Genomic DNA, 12384 nt, shown 5'->3' on the forward strand with positions numbered 1-12384 from the left:
CCATTAGGATGACACAGGCTCAGATCTACCAATATGGGAAATGTTCACGATTGATGAAATTACATTTACTAGTTTTTAAATTTTTTTTTTAACGTTTATTTATTTTTGAGACAGAGAGAGACAGAGCATGAATGGGGGGAGGGTCAGAGAGAGAGGGAGACAGAATCAGCAGGCTCCAGGCTCCGAGCTGTCAGCACAGAGCCCGACGTGGGGCTCGAACTCACGGACCGCAAGATCACGACCTGAGCCGAAGTCAGATGCTCAACCGACCGAGCCACCCAGGTGCCCCTACACTTACTAGTTTTTTAATGTTTATTTTTGACAGAGAGAGAGAGAGAGAGAGAGAGAGAGAGAGAGAGAGAGAATGAGTAGGGGAGGGGCACAGAGAATCCAAAGCGTGCTCTGTACTGAGAGCAGAGACCCTGATGCAGGGCTTGAACTCAGACTGTGAGATCATGACCTGAGCTGGTCAGACGCTTAACCGACGGAGCCATCCAGGTGCCATTATAAAAATAACATTTATATAAGTTGTGGGCATAGATGGTGAAAGTCCTTCTGAACTGTCTCCTTGCATTAAAGGGATGGGGCAATTCCACTACTTTGACACTAGAAATAGCTAATGTTGGGGGCGCCTGGCTGGCCCAGGCAGTAGAGCATGTGACTCTTGATCTCGGGGTTGTTAAGTTCGAGCCCCACGTTGGGTGTGGAGATTACTTAAAAGTAAAATCTTTAAAAAAAAAATCTTATATATATATTTACTTTGAGAGACTGAGCACCTGACATCAGGCTCCATCTCAGGACATCAAGATCACTACTTGAGCCAGTATCATAACCGGCTGAGCCACCCAGGAGCCCCAAAATAGCCAATATTCTTTACATTTTTAAAAAGTCAACAATATTCTTTCGTTGCAATATTGTTTTTGGTATTATTAACAGATATCAAGACAAGGGTGTCTGTTGTGCTAGGATCACACGCACAATTCCAACAGTCACACCCTGTGTGCTATGAAGCATATTTAGAGATGCAACCTCAGTGTAATTTGGGGACTGACAGTCATGCCTGGGAGGCTATCTGGGTTTATATGTTGACAAGGATTACTTCTGGGGGATGGGACCCTGTCTACCTTTTACTTTGTTCTTGCGGTTGCTTTTTCATATTTTAAGATTCTTCTATGTCCCTGATAATTTTTTGAGAAGAGTGGAAAGTTACTATTAGTTGCCTGATTCTTATTTCACTGAAGAGAATTTCTAAGGGAGATCATTTGGTTTCGATGCAAGTAGAAGGTTCAGTCTTCAGCCACATTCTTTGGACACAACTGTGTTCCAGTTAGAATTCAACCTAAGTATACAACTCAAGCCTCCAATAGAAGAGCTTATAAGCCAATTAAGACAATGGCAAGCATCTTTTTTTTCCCCACACAACACTGAGTTTCCCCAAGAACTTTTTCCTAGGAGTTTTAGATTGTTGCGGATTCCTAGGCAGAAAAAGACACTGGAAAAACATACTTATTTCCATAGAAAGTTCATTTTTATACTTAGACTGAGTGTTCAAACCTACTTTCACTGGAGGGCTTAAAGCGAGGTTAAATACTGTGTCAGTAATGGGGAGAACAAAGATGAATTTGAACAAAGAATGGCCCCCGTTCTCAAGCTCTTGGCAGAGAGAGGCCAACAGGTACCCAAGTCACACGCTGTGGAAGTATCCAAATAAAGGTACAGTATAAAACCCCGCGGGAGCAATCTCTTCTGTTGTGGACGATTCGTTCACTCGTGCCACAAATATTTCCTGAGCACCTACTATATCCCACATTTTCTTTCCATCGTTCTGCTGTGCCAGACACAGCCTGGGAACACAGAGGTGAACGAGACAGGCAAACACCTGTATTTATGGAGCTCTTATTTCATGGAAGAGACAGACAATAAACACACCAAAGGAATTCCCACTTTAGGGTTTTTCCCTGTGCTGTTTCTTCTGCATCGAGGGCTTTTACTCTACTTGTCGCATGACTCGCTCCTTCTTGTCATCACTCAGGCCTCAGCTTTATTTAATGTCATCTCTTCAAGAAACTCCTCTCCTGACCACTCTATCTAGAGGAGGCTCCCTGCCACCAGCTACCCACCCTGTGCCCTTGATTTCATTCTTCAGAGTACTTATCTCCGCCACTAGATATAAAGTCGTGAGGCAAGGACCCCGTTGTGAAGGGGTCAATGGATTGGAAACCCTGGAGGGCAGGCCTGAGTCTGCTTCTACTCAGCACTTATATCCTAAGTGTCCCACATGAAGCCAGGCACATTCAAGCGTTCAGTAATATTTTTAAATAACCAGCATTGAAGGGCCGAACACTTTATTCTACAGTTAGTAGGCAACCAAAGAAGCTTCTGAGGTACTTCTGGGGACACTGAGGATTCACCACCAGGAGGAGACGGGAGACTCAGGGACCATTTCGAAGGCTTTTTGAGATTACTGGTGAGAGGATGACAAAGGCTATTCCTGAGGAAAGAAGGAGACAGAAGAAGGGAACATGACTCATACTTCTGGGGTAGAGTCAACGGCAGCGACCAACTGGATGTGAATGGTGAGGGAAAGGAAAAAAGTCAAGATTTACTGGACTCTTTTGGCTTGAGATATGAGGGATGGTAGGAAGACTGGATGAATCACAGGAGTGTAATGTGAGAGGGTGAGAATGGCCGCACAAGCCTAGCACGAGGGTAGAGGGAGGGGCAGAGGCTGAGAACCTAGGAGAATCCGAACTCTTTTTGTCTTTGCTTTTTCTTTTTTTCTTATATACAGTATTACATTAGTTTCAAGCATGTCACGTAATGATTCGACAATTCTATACACTACTCAATGCTCAGAAGATCTTTGTAAAAGTTTATTTGCCATCTGCTTTTTTAACAACTGCACTTGAATTAACTCTTTGTTAAAAATTTAGAAAAGTGATATCCACTCACGGAAATAAAGTGAAACAGTACAGGAAGTCCAAGTTGCCCATTTGAATTCCCCAGGTGACACTCTGAGGCAACCATTCTATAGACTGAGACAGAGTACGCGTGTGTGGATATGTGGGTGCATAGCATGAACGTATCTAAAGGGAGTCATGATCATACCGGATACATACGGTTACAACCAGCCCCTTCCAATTAATTTACTTTGGACCTCTTTCTAAATTCTCCCGTTGAGGAGTATTTGGCTTGCTGCCTCTAGTTTTTTGCTAACACATGTTGGAATGAACACCCTCGTACATTTTTTCTTTTAAAGTCTCTTCCCAATCTCCCCTCTACCAGTCCACCCTCGTACATATTTTTTAAGTTTATTTCTTTTGAGAGAAACAGAGACAGAGACAGAGACAGCATGAACGGGGGAGGGGCAGAGAGGGAGAGAGAACCCCAAGCACTGTCAGTGCAGAGCCTCAGGCGGGGCTCAAACTCACCAGCCATGAGACCACGACCTGAGCAGAAACCAAGAGTCAGGCGCTTACCCCGCTGAGCCTAACTTAAGGATGCTTAACCTACCCTCATACATTTTTCATGACTTGGCTGAGACTACCTAGAGGATACTTTCCTAGAAGCGGAATTGTTGGATGGAGGGGCAAATGAGTCGAAAATTTTCATAGCCGTTGCTCAACCGCTCCTCCAATCAGCTGTATTCATAATTTATGTATCTGCCATTAACGTAAGAGAGAGCCTGTCTCCTCCGTCTTTATCTAGATCATCTCCAAGTTCTGAATCTTTGTTACTAAATCTGTGAATAAAATAGTTGGAGCTCCTGGTTAGCTCAGTTGGTTAAGCATCTGACTCTGGATTTCGGCTCGGGTCACGATCTCGTGGTTTGTGGGTTTGAGCCCCGCGCCGGGCTTTCGGCTAGCAGTGTGGAGCCTGCCTGTGATTCTCTCTCTCCCTCTCTCCCTGCCCCTCCCCTGCTCGTGCTCTCTCTCTCTCTCTCTCTCTCTCTCTCTCAAAATAAAAATGTAAAAGCCTGTTAAGAAAATAGTTAATCATTTTTTATTTATTTTTAATTTTTTTAAGTTTATGTATTTATTTTTGAATAAATAATTCAGGAGGATATCTGTAACGAAAAGACAGCCAATAACAAGTGTTGACAAGGATATAGGTATTGGATCCATCAAACATTGCTGGTGTAAAATGGTGTAGCTACTCAAAAAACAATCTAGCAGTTCCTCAAAGTTTAATTTTTCTTTCTTTCTTTCTTTTCTTTTTAAAAAAATATTTATTTTTTTTTATTTTTTTTAAATTTTTTTTAACGTTTATTTATTTTTGAGACAGAGAGAGACAGAGCATGAACGGGGGAGGGTCAGAGAGAGGGACACACAGAATCTGAAACAGGCTCCAGGCTCTGAGCTGTCAGCACAGAGCCCGACGCGGGGCTTGAACTCACGGACCGCGAGATCATGACCTGAGCCGAAGTCGGCCGCTTAACCGACTGAGCCACCCAGGCGCCCCAAAAATATTTATTTTTGAAAGAGCGAGAGAGACAGAGTGTGAGTGGGGGAGGGGCAGAGAGAGGGGGAGACACAGAATCAGAAGCCGGCTCTGAGCTGTCAGCACAGAGCCTGACATGGGGCTCAAACTCACAAACCACGAGATCGTGACCTGAGCTGAAGTCAAGTCGCTCGACTGACTGAGCCGCCCAGGTGCCCCAGTTCCTCAAAATATAAACATAGAGTCACCACATGACCCAGCAATTCCACGCCTCGGTATATATCCAAGAGAAATAAAAACACGTCTATACATGGTGCACCTTGGTGGCTCAGTCAGTTAAGCGTCTGAAACTGATTTCAGCTTGGCTCATGATCTTACGGTTCAGGGGTTCAGAAGGTGGAAAAACACCCAATGTCCCTCAGCTGATGAATGGAGAAACGACATATGGTATATCCACAAAATGGAGTATTCGTTGGCAATATAAAGGAATGAAGAACTAATAAAAGGCACGTACTGACCAACCCACAGAGAATACTATATCCAATAGTGAAAGATTGAAAGCTTTCCCTCCAAGGTCATGAATGAAGCAAGGATGCCCACTTTCACCACTTCTATTAAGTAAAAAAAAGAAATAAAAGTCACCTAAATTGGAAAGGAAGAAGTAAGGTTATCTCTGTTTGCAGAGGATATGATCTTATATGTAGAAAACTCTAATGATACCGCAAAACACTTGTTAAAATAAGTGAATTCATCAAAGTAATAGGATAAAGTCAACACACAAAAATCAGTTGAGTTTCTATACACAAACCACGAACAGTCTGAAAAGGAAATTACAAAACGATTCTATTTACAATAGCATCACAAAGAAAAAAGGACGTACAAACTAACTTAATCAAGGAGGTGAAAGACTTGTACAATGAAAACTACAAAACACTGCTAAAAGAAATTAAAGACCTAAATAAAAGGAAACATATCTTGTGTTCATGGGTTAGAAGACTTAATACTGTTAAAATGTCAATACTACCAAAGTGATCTACAGATTCCGTGCAATTTCTATCAACATCCCAATAACATTTTTTTGCAAAAATAGAAAAGCTCATCTTAAAATTCATACGGAATCTGAGGGGATCCTGAGTAGCCAAAATAATCCTGAGAAAGAACAAAACCGGAGAACTCCAAATTTCCTGCTTTCAAAGTTTATCACAGATGTACAGTAATTAATCAAAACAGTGTGGTACTGGCATAAAGACAGACATACAGACTAATGGAATAGAACTGAGTCTAGTAATAAACCGCTGCATATCTGGTCACATGCCTTTTTTTTTTTTTTAAGATTTTATTTTTAAGTAATGTGCACACCCAACACGGGGCTCAAACTCACAATTCCGAGATCAAGAGTCACATGTTCCCCTGACTGAGCCAGCCGGGAGCCCCTGGTCACATGAGTTTTGACCACGGTGCCAAGACCATTTAATGGGGGAAAAGACAGTCTTTTCAACAAGTGATGCTAGGAAAACCAGGTATCCACATGCAATAGAATGCAGTTGACCCTCACTTCATACCATATATGAAAATATACTATTACCTCCCCCCCAAAGCTAGTCTTCGATGATTTCTCTGAATTGTCTCAAATCTTTTCCGTAAGGATAATGGTCTTTATTTGGCATATTCGGTAGATTAAGATGTATAAATAAATAACATTACTTGTATACATATAAATAACCGTATTTATCTACATACATATAAGTAGTCAATAATGTCAGGTCCCTTTTTTAAAAAATGTTTTGTTTGAGTATAGTTGACACAACACGTTAATCCTCGCTATAAATTTTGAAGGTCACGTTAAAATTCCTTTTTCTTTTTTAAAAAATTTTTTAATGTTTATTTTTGAGAGAAAGAAAGAAAAAGAGTGTGAGAGGGGGAGGGGCAGAGAAAGAGAGGGAGACACAGAATCCAAAGCAGGCTCCAGGCTCCAAGCTGTCAGCACAGAGCCTAACATGGGGCTTGAACTCAAGAACTACAAGATCATGAACCGAGCCGAAGTTGGGACGCTTAACTGACTGAGCCACCCGAGCACCCCTCCTTTTTATTTTTCTTTCATGTTTTTATTTATTTTTAAGAGAGAGCGAGCGAGCATGAGTGGGGGAGAGGCAGGGAGAGGGAAGGCAGAGGATCTGAAGCACTCACAGCAGACAGCCCTATGTGGGGCTTGAACTCAGGAACTCGCGATCATGACCTGAGCGAAAGTCGAACTCTCAACTAAGTGAGCCACCCAGGTGTCCCAATATTCCCTTTTAGATAAGGATATTGAGACTCAGAGAAGTCAATTAGCTTGCGCTCAGTGGAATGTTGATAGCAAAAGGGCAGAAATGTGGCTTGTACTCAGTTTTTTCTCCCTCCAAAGCACATGGTTTCTTACCACCATTCCATGTGGCAGTAAAAGACTTGGATAAATCAAAGGAAATTCTGTCCTTTTGGCCAGAACAAAGGGCTGGCTACTCAGTTTGAGGCTGCGAACAAAGTTCAGAATGCTGGCTTACTCCAGGAGTAGGATTTTATACATATTATAAGTAATCAGTTCAAAATGACTACTGGGAGAGGCAAAGTACAAATTTAACTACAGTTCCACCCAAAGACCACCGCAGTTGGGCACGGGACCAACAAATCATATTTTCTTGCCCCCCAAATATCTCCCTCACAAATCTAAATATATATATGGTAAATTATCCCTCTCATTAATATCTACACTGTGGAGACATATTTGCCCCCAAATATCTCCCTCACAAATATATCTATATCTAATCTATCTCTATACATAGATATGTATATTATAAATCATCTGTCTGATTAATATCTAGAATGTAGAGACAACTTTTAAAACTCAACCATAACAACAATAATAACAACAGGGGCACCTGGGTGGCTCAGTCGGTTGGGAGTCTGACCTCAGCTCAGGTCATGATCATGCAGTTCGTTGAGTTCGAGCTCTGTGCTGACAGCTCAGAGCCTGGAGCCTGCTTCAAATTCCATGTCTCCCTCTCTTTCTGCCTCTCTCCCTCTCGCACTCTGTCCGTCTCCCTCTCTCTCTCAAAAATAAATAAACATTAAACAACAACAACAACAAAGCCTGATTAAGAAACAAGCAAAGGCCTTAAACAGAAGCCTTCATTTTTTCCAAAGAAGACCTACAAATAGCCAATAAGCCCATGTAAAGATGCTCAACATCACGAATCGTTAGGGAAATGTAAATCGAAACTATAATGAGATACCATTTCACATCGCTTTAGCTGGCTTCTATCAAAAAAGAGAGGAGGTGAAGAGATTGGAACCCCCGGGCACTGCTCGTGGGCATGTAAAATGGTGCAGCCACTGGGGCAACTAGTATGGTGGTTCCTTAAAAAATTAAAAATGGGGGGCGCCTGGGTGGCTCAGTCGGTTGGGCATCCGACTTCAGCTCAGGTCACGATCTCGCGGTCCGCGAGTTCGAGCCCCGCGGCGGGCTCTGCGCTGATGGCTCAGAGCCTGGAGCCTGCTTCCGATTCTGTGTCTCCCTCTCTCTCTGCCCCTCCCCCATTCATGCTCTGTCTCTCTCTGTCTCAAAAATAAATAAATGTTAAAAAAAATTAAAAAAAAAAATTAAAAATGGAATTACCATTAAAAAAAAAAAACAAAAAACAATGATCCAGCAATTCAACTTCTGGGTATATGCCTCCCGGAAATGGAAAGCAAGGTCTTTTTTTTTTTTTTTTTTTAAATAGGAACTATTTTATTTATTTGTTTATTGATTTTTTGAGAGAGGGCATGAGCAGGGGAGAGGGGCAGAGAGAGGAGAGAGAGAATCTTGAGCAGACTCTGCAACCAGGGTGGAGCCTGCTGCGGGGCTCAATCCCACGACCCTGGGATCATGACCTGAGCCAAAACCAAGAGTTGGACGCTTAACTGACTGAGCCCCGCAGGGGCCCTGGACAGTAGGGTCTTGAATAGATATCTATACACCCACATTCACAGCAGAACGATTCACAATGGCTAAAATGTGGAAGCAACAGGTATCCGTGGATGGGTGAATCAATCAGCAAACGGTGACATATAAATACAGTGAAATATTATTCGGCCTTAAAAAGGAAGGAAATTTTGCACTCTGCTACAGCATGGATGAATCTTGAGGGCATAATGCTAAGTGAGATGAGCCAGTCCACTTATCGTATAATTCCATTTACATGAGGTACTGAAAGTAATCAAAATCCATACAGACAGAAAGGAGAATGGTGGTTGCCGGGGGCGGGAGACAATGGGGAAAGGGGAGTTTCAGTTTCACAAGAAGAAAAGTTATGGGATGGATGGATGGTTGCACAACGTGAATACATTTAACACCAGTGAATTGTACACTTAAAAATGGGTTACTCTGGAAAAAAATAAGGTTAAATTGGTAAATTTATGTTATGTGAATTTTACCTCAATAAAAAAATTCATCTGTTTAAAAAAAAAAAAAAAAGAAAAGAAAACAATGGAGCTCCTGGGTAGCTCGGTCGGTTAAGCGTCCAACTTTGGCTCAGGTCACCATCTTGTGGTTCCTGAGTTCAAGCCCTGTATTGGGCTTGTTGCCAGCGTGGAGCCTGCTTCAGATCCTCTGTCCCTCTCTCTCTCTGCCCCTCCCCCGCTCACTTGTGCACGCGCGCGTGCTCTCTCAAAAATAAGCATAAGAAAAAAGAAAAAGAATACAATAAAGTACTGATGCAACATTACAGCAGAGAGAAAGCTTGAAAGCATTATGTTAAATCAAAGAATCCAGAGGCGTCTGGGTGGCTCAGTTGGTTGAGCGTCCGATTTCGACTCAGATCATGATCTCATGGTTTGTGAGTTCAAGCCCTGCAGCGGTCTCAGTGCTGACAGCTCGGAGCCTGGAGCCTGCTTTGGATTCTGTGTCTCCTTCTCTCTCTGCCCCTCCCCTGCTTGCACTCTGTCTCTCTCTCAAAAGTAAATAAATATTAAATAAATCAATCAAAGAATCCAGTCATAAAAGGCCATATAATTGTATGATTCCATACAAATACCTAGAGACAAAGTAGATCAATGGCGGTGGGTGTTGGAGCTGAGGAGTGACTGCTAATGAGTATGGAGTTTCCTGAAGGGATGATGAAAACGTTCTGGAATTATACCGTAGTGACGGTTGCACAACTCCGTGAATACACTGAGAGCCATTGAACCGTATGCTTTATTATTATTATTTTTTAATGTTTATTTTTGGGAGAGAGAGAGACAAGGTGTGAGCGGGGGAGGGGCAGAGAGAGACGGGGACACAGAATCCGAAGCAGGATCCAGGCTCTGAGATGTCAGCACAGAGCCTGATGAGGGGCCCAAACTCACAAATCACAAGATCATGACCTGAGCTGACGTCGGATGCTTAACCGACTGAGCCACCCAGGTGCCGTGAACAGTATGCTTTAAATGGGTGTGCTGTATACTATAAGAATTCCATTTTCTTTTTTAAAAAGTTTGACATTTTTGTAGAATCAACTCTATAGTTTTAGGCCAACAAGCTACCAGAATACCCTGAGACAGAGTATTCAGAATAAAATGACCACTGTGGCCGTTACCTGCAAATGAGAGCTGCTTTAGGCGGGCATTTGATCGAGCTTCCTGGACTTTATCTGTCAGTGACTTCCAGGCATCTGTGCAGAAATGAAATATTTGGTCAACTATTTCCAACACCAATGGCATGCACAAACGTTGAGCTTAAAATCCCTACAGGGTGAAAACACCCTTCTAAAATGGTTTTTTGTTTGCTTAGTTTCAATGTTTTCCGTGCATAAGAGGCTGGGCAGGAGCACTACCCAGCAGTGCTTCCTCCTGTTAGAAAGGAGGTTCACACCTTCTGAAAATGACCCCCGAATCCCCAAAGCATTCACATCCCTTGATGGTAGTCCGGGTCCCAAACCTGAATGTATGGTATTACTTCTGTTCCCAATGCCCCTCAACAAAACAGTATTAGCATTAATGATTTAACCCAGACTCTGGGGAGATCTTTACCTCTGTTCCTTAAAACTATGAGGTATGATGAGAAAACCTCTTCAGTCCCTTCCAGCTCCAACTTAAGATTCTATGATCTCCTACTGTCTGTTGGACTTGTCACCAGCATATCACGCTCAATGTGTTGTATGTGGCACTCATACACTCAACGTAGTTTTTTTGTTCTCCTTACATATCTTTTTATTTATTTATTTACTTATTTATTATTTTTAGTGACCCAGGCCTGAATCTTCAGTCACCTTCTCTCTCTGCTCTCCATATCCAAGCAGTCATGAAGTATGTCCATTCTTCTTTCCTCTCTCTGCCTGCTGGGAACGGGCTTTATTCCCGGACATCTCTACTGTAGCTATGCTCTCATCGGTGACCTCCTGCCACCTCCGTGTCTCTAATTGAGTCCACCTTACGCTTCTTGAAATTCTGCTTTTATTTCACTTTTCCAGATTTCCAAAGGCCTCATGGTTTGGCACTGAACGCCCTCCAAAACTTGTGCCCAATTAACCTTCGCAGTTTTCTATCTCACTACTACCCGATAAGGATTTCGAGGTCCTCTCCCACCTGAGGATGCTCTAAACCCACCACATGCAATCCTGTCTAACTGCGTGTGTCTCTTTTTAGAAAGCCTTTCCCATTTCTCTTTTCCTAACTCAAATCCTATTACCTCTTTTAATGGGATCTTCTATTCCACCATTTTTCCTGGGTTCAATAACCCTAACTGACCCACAGGGATCGCTCTTTCCTTCCAACTCCTCTAGTACTTCTTGCCTAGAGAAAGTTCACTAGTTCTTCAACAGCTAACGAACAAGAAAATAAAATGCCAGCCCTTCTAGGAAGTTCCCCGTTGAGTAAACTGTAAAAGCAAACAGACATTTACAAAACAAAGTTTAAGCTATACCGAGAAGCATTTAAGATTCCAAAAGGAGCAGAAAGGAAGGAGTGGGAGTGCTTATCTGCCTCAGAAGGTCAGGGAAGACTTTCCAAGCAGAACCCTGAAGGACAAGCTAGAGTTCACCAGGTATACTAGGGTAGAAAGATCATTCCAGGCAGAGGGAAGAAACGGAGAAGGCACAGGGGTGAGACAGAATGGCAGTTAAGGTACACAAAGAAATCACAGAAGACAAGGCTGGAGAGAGAAGAGGTCTCATGTGCTCAGCTAAGTTATGGATTATATCTCTCCAGGAACTTAAGGACAAGTTAGATGTATAATGCCTTCGAGTATCTTCCATAACACCTCGCACAAAACTACCCACATCGATGGTACTAATTAACGTACGTAAGGGCAGATCTGGCTGAGTCAGGGCCTGCGCTAGCGAGACAACCTGGTTTTTGTTTTTTTTTTTTTTAAAGTAATCTCTACACCCAACGTGGGATTCGAGCTCACAACCCCGAGATCAAGAGTCACATGCTCCACAAAGCAGCCAGCCAGGTGCCCCCCAACCTTATTTAATCCACTCACCTTCGATACTTTCCGCACAGATCTGAAAGCCATCATCACTTGAAATTTCAAAAACAAGTCCTTTCTTGGGCTTTTTCTCAGCAATGCTTTCCTTTCTTTTCTGTTCTTGCTGGAGCCAAAGCATCAGTGGAGAGCTGAAATTGCTTTCTTCTTCTTCCACTGTTTTAGGTTCTACAGGGAGAAAACAGATAGGGGCCAAAGTGGTTGCATTAGCAAACAAACACTTACTGAGCACTGATACGTTATCTCCAAGCCTAACAACATTCCACGGTTGGTAGGATCACTCCCATTTACAGATAACAAAATCTGAGGCTCAAAGCCGTGGAGCAGCCTGCCCTAGGTCATAGCTGGAGAGCGACAGAAATGGATTTTTTTTTTTTTTTTTTTTTTTTACCTGAAGTCATGCTGTCTCTGTGGTATGACTTCCTGGTATGACAATTTGATAGTTTTTTTTTTTTTCTTTT

At 42.6% G+C, this 12384-nt stretch overlaps 1 protein-coding gene across 4 annotated transcripts in view; it reads right to left on the reverse strand.

The window, feature by feature from the left end:
* KMT2A (lysine methyltransferase 2A) overlaps positions 1–12384 on the reverse strand; it is an 83615-nt gene that overhangs the window by 6617 nt on the left and 64614 nt on the right. For all 4 annotated transcript variants that reach the window (XM_049612130.1, XM_049612126.1, XM_049612140.1 and 1 more), the window contains 2 exons: positions 11921–12091; positions 10035–10109 (listed from right to left, as the gene is read on the reverse strand). In XM_049612130.1, the coding sequence (XP_049468087.1) occupies positions 10035–10109; positions 11921–12091 (246 nt within the window). The remainder of the gene's footprint in view (positions 1–10034; positions 10110–11920; positions 12092–12384) is intronic.

The sequence above is a fragment of the Panthera uncia genome, chromosome D1 (assembly GCF_023721935.1).
Source record: "Panthera uncia isolate 11264 chromosome D1, Puncia_PCG_1.0, whole genome shotgun sequence".
Taxonomy (NCBI): domain Eukaryota; kingdom Metazoa; phylum Chordata; class Mammalia; order Carnivora; family Felidae; genus Panthera; species Panthera uncia.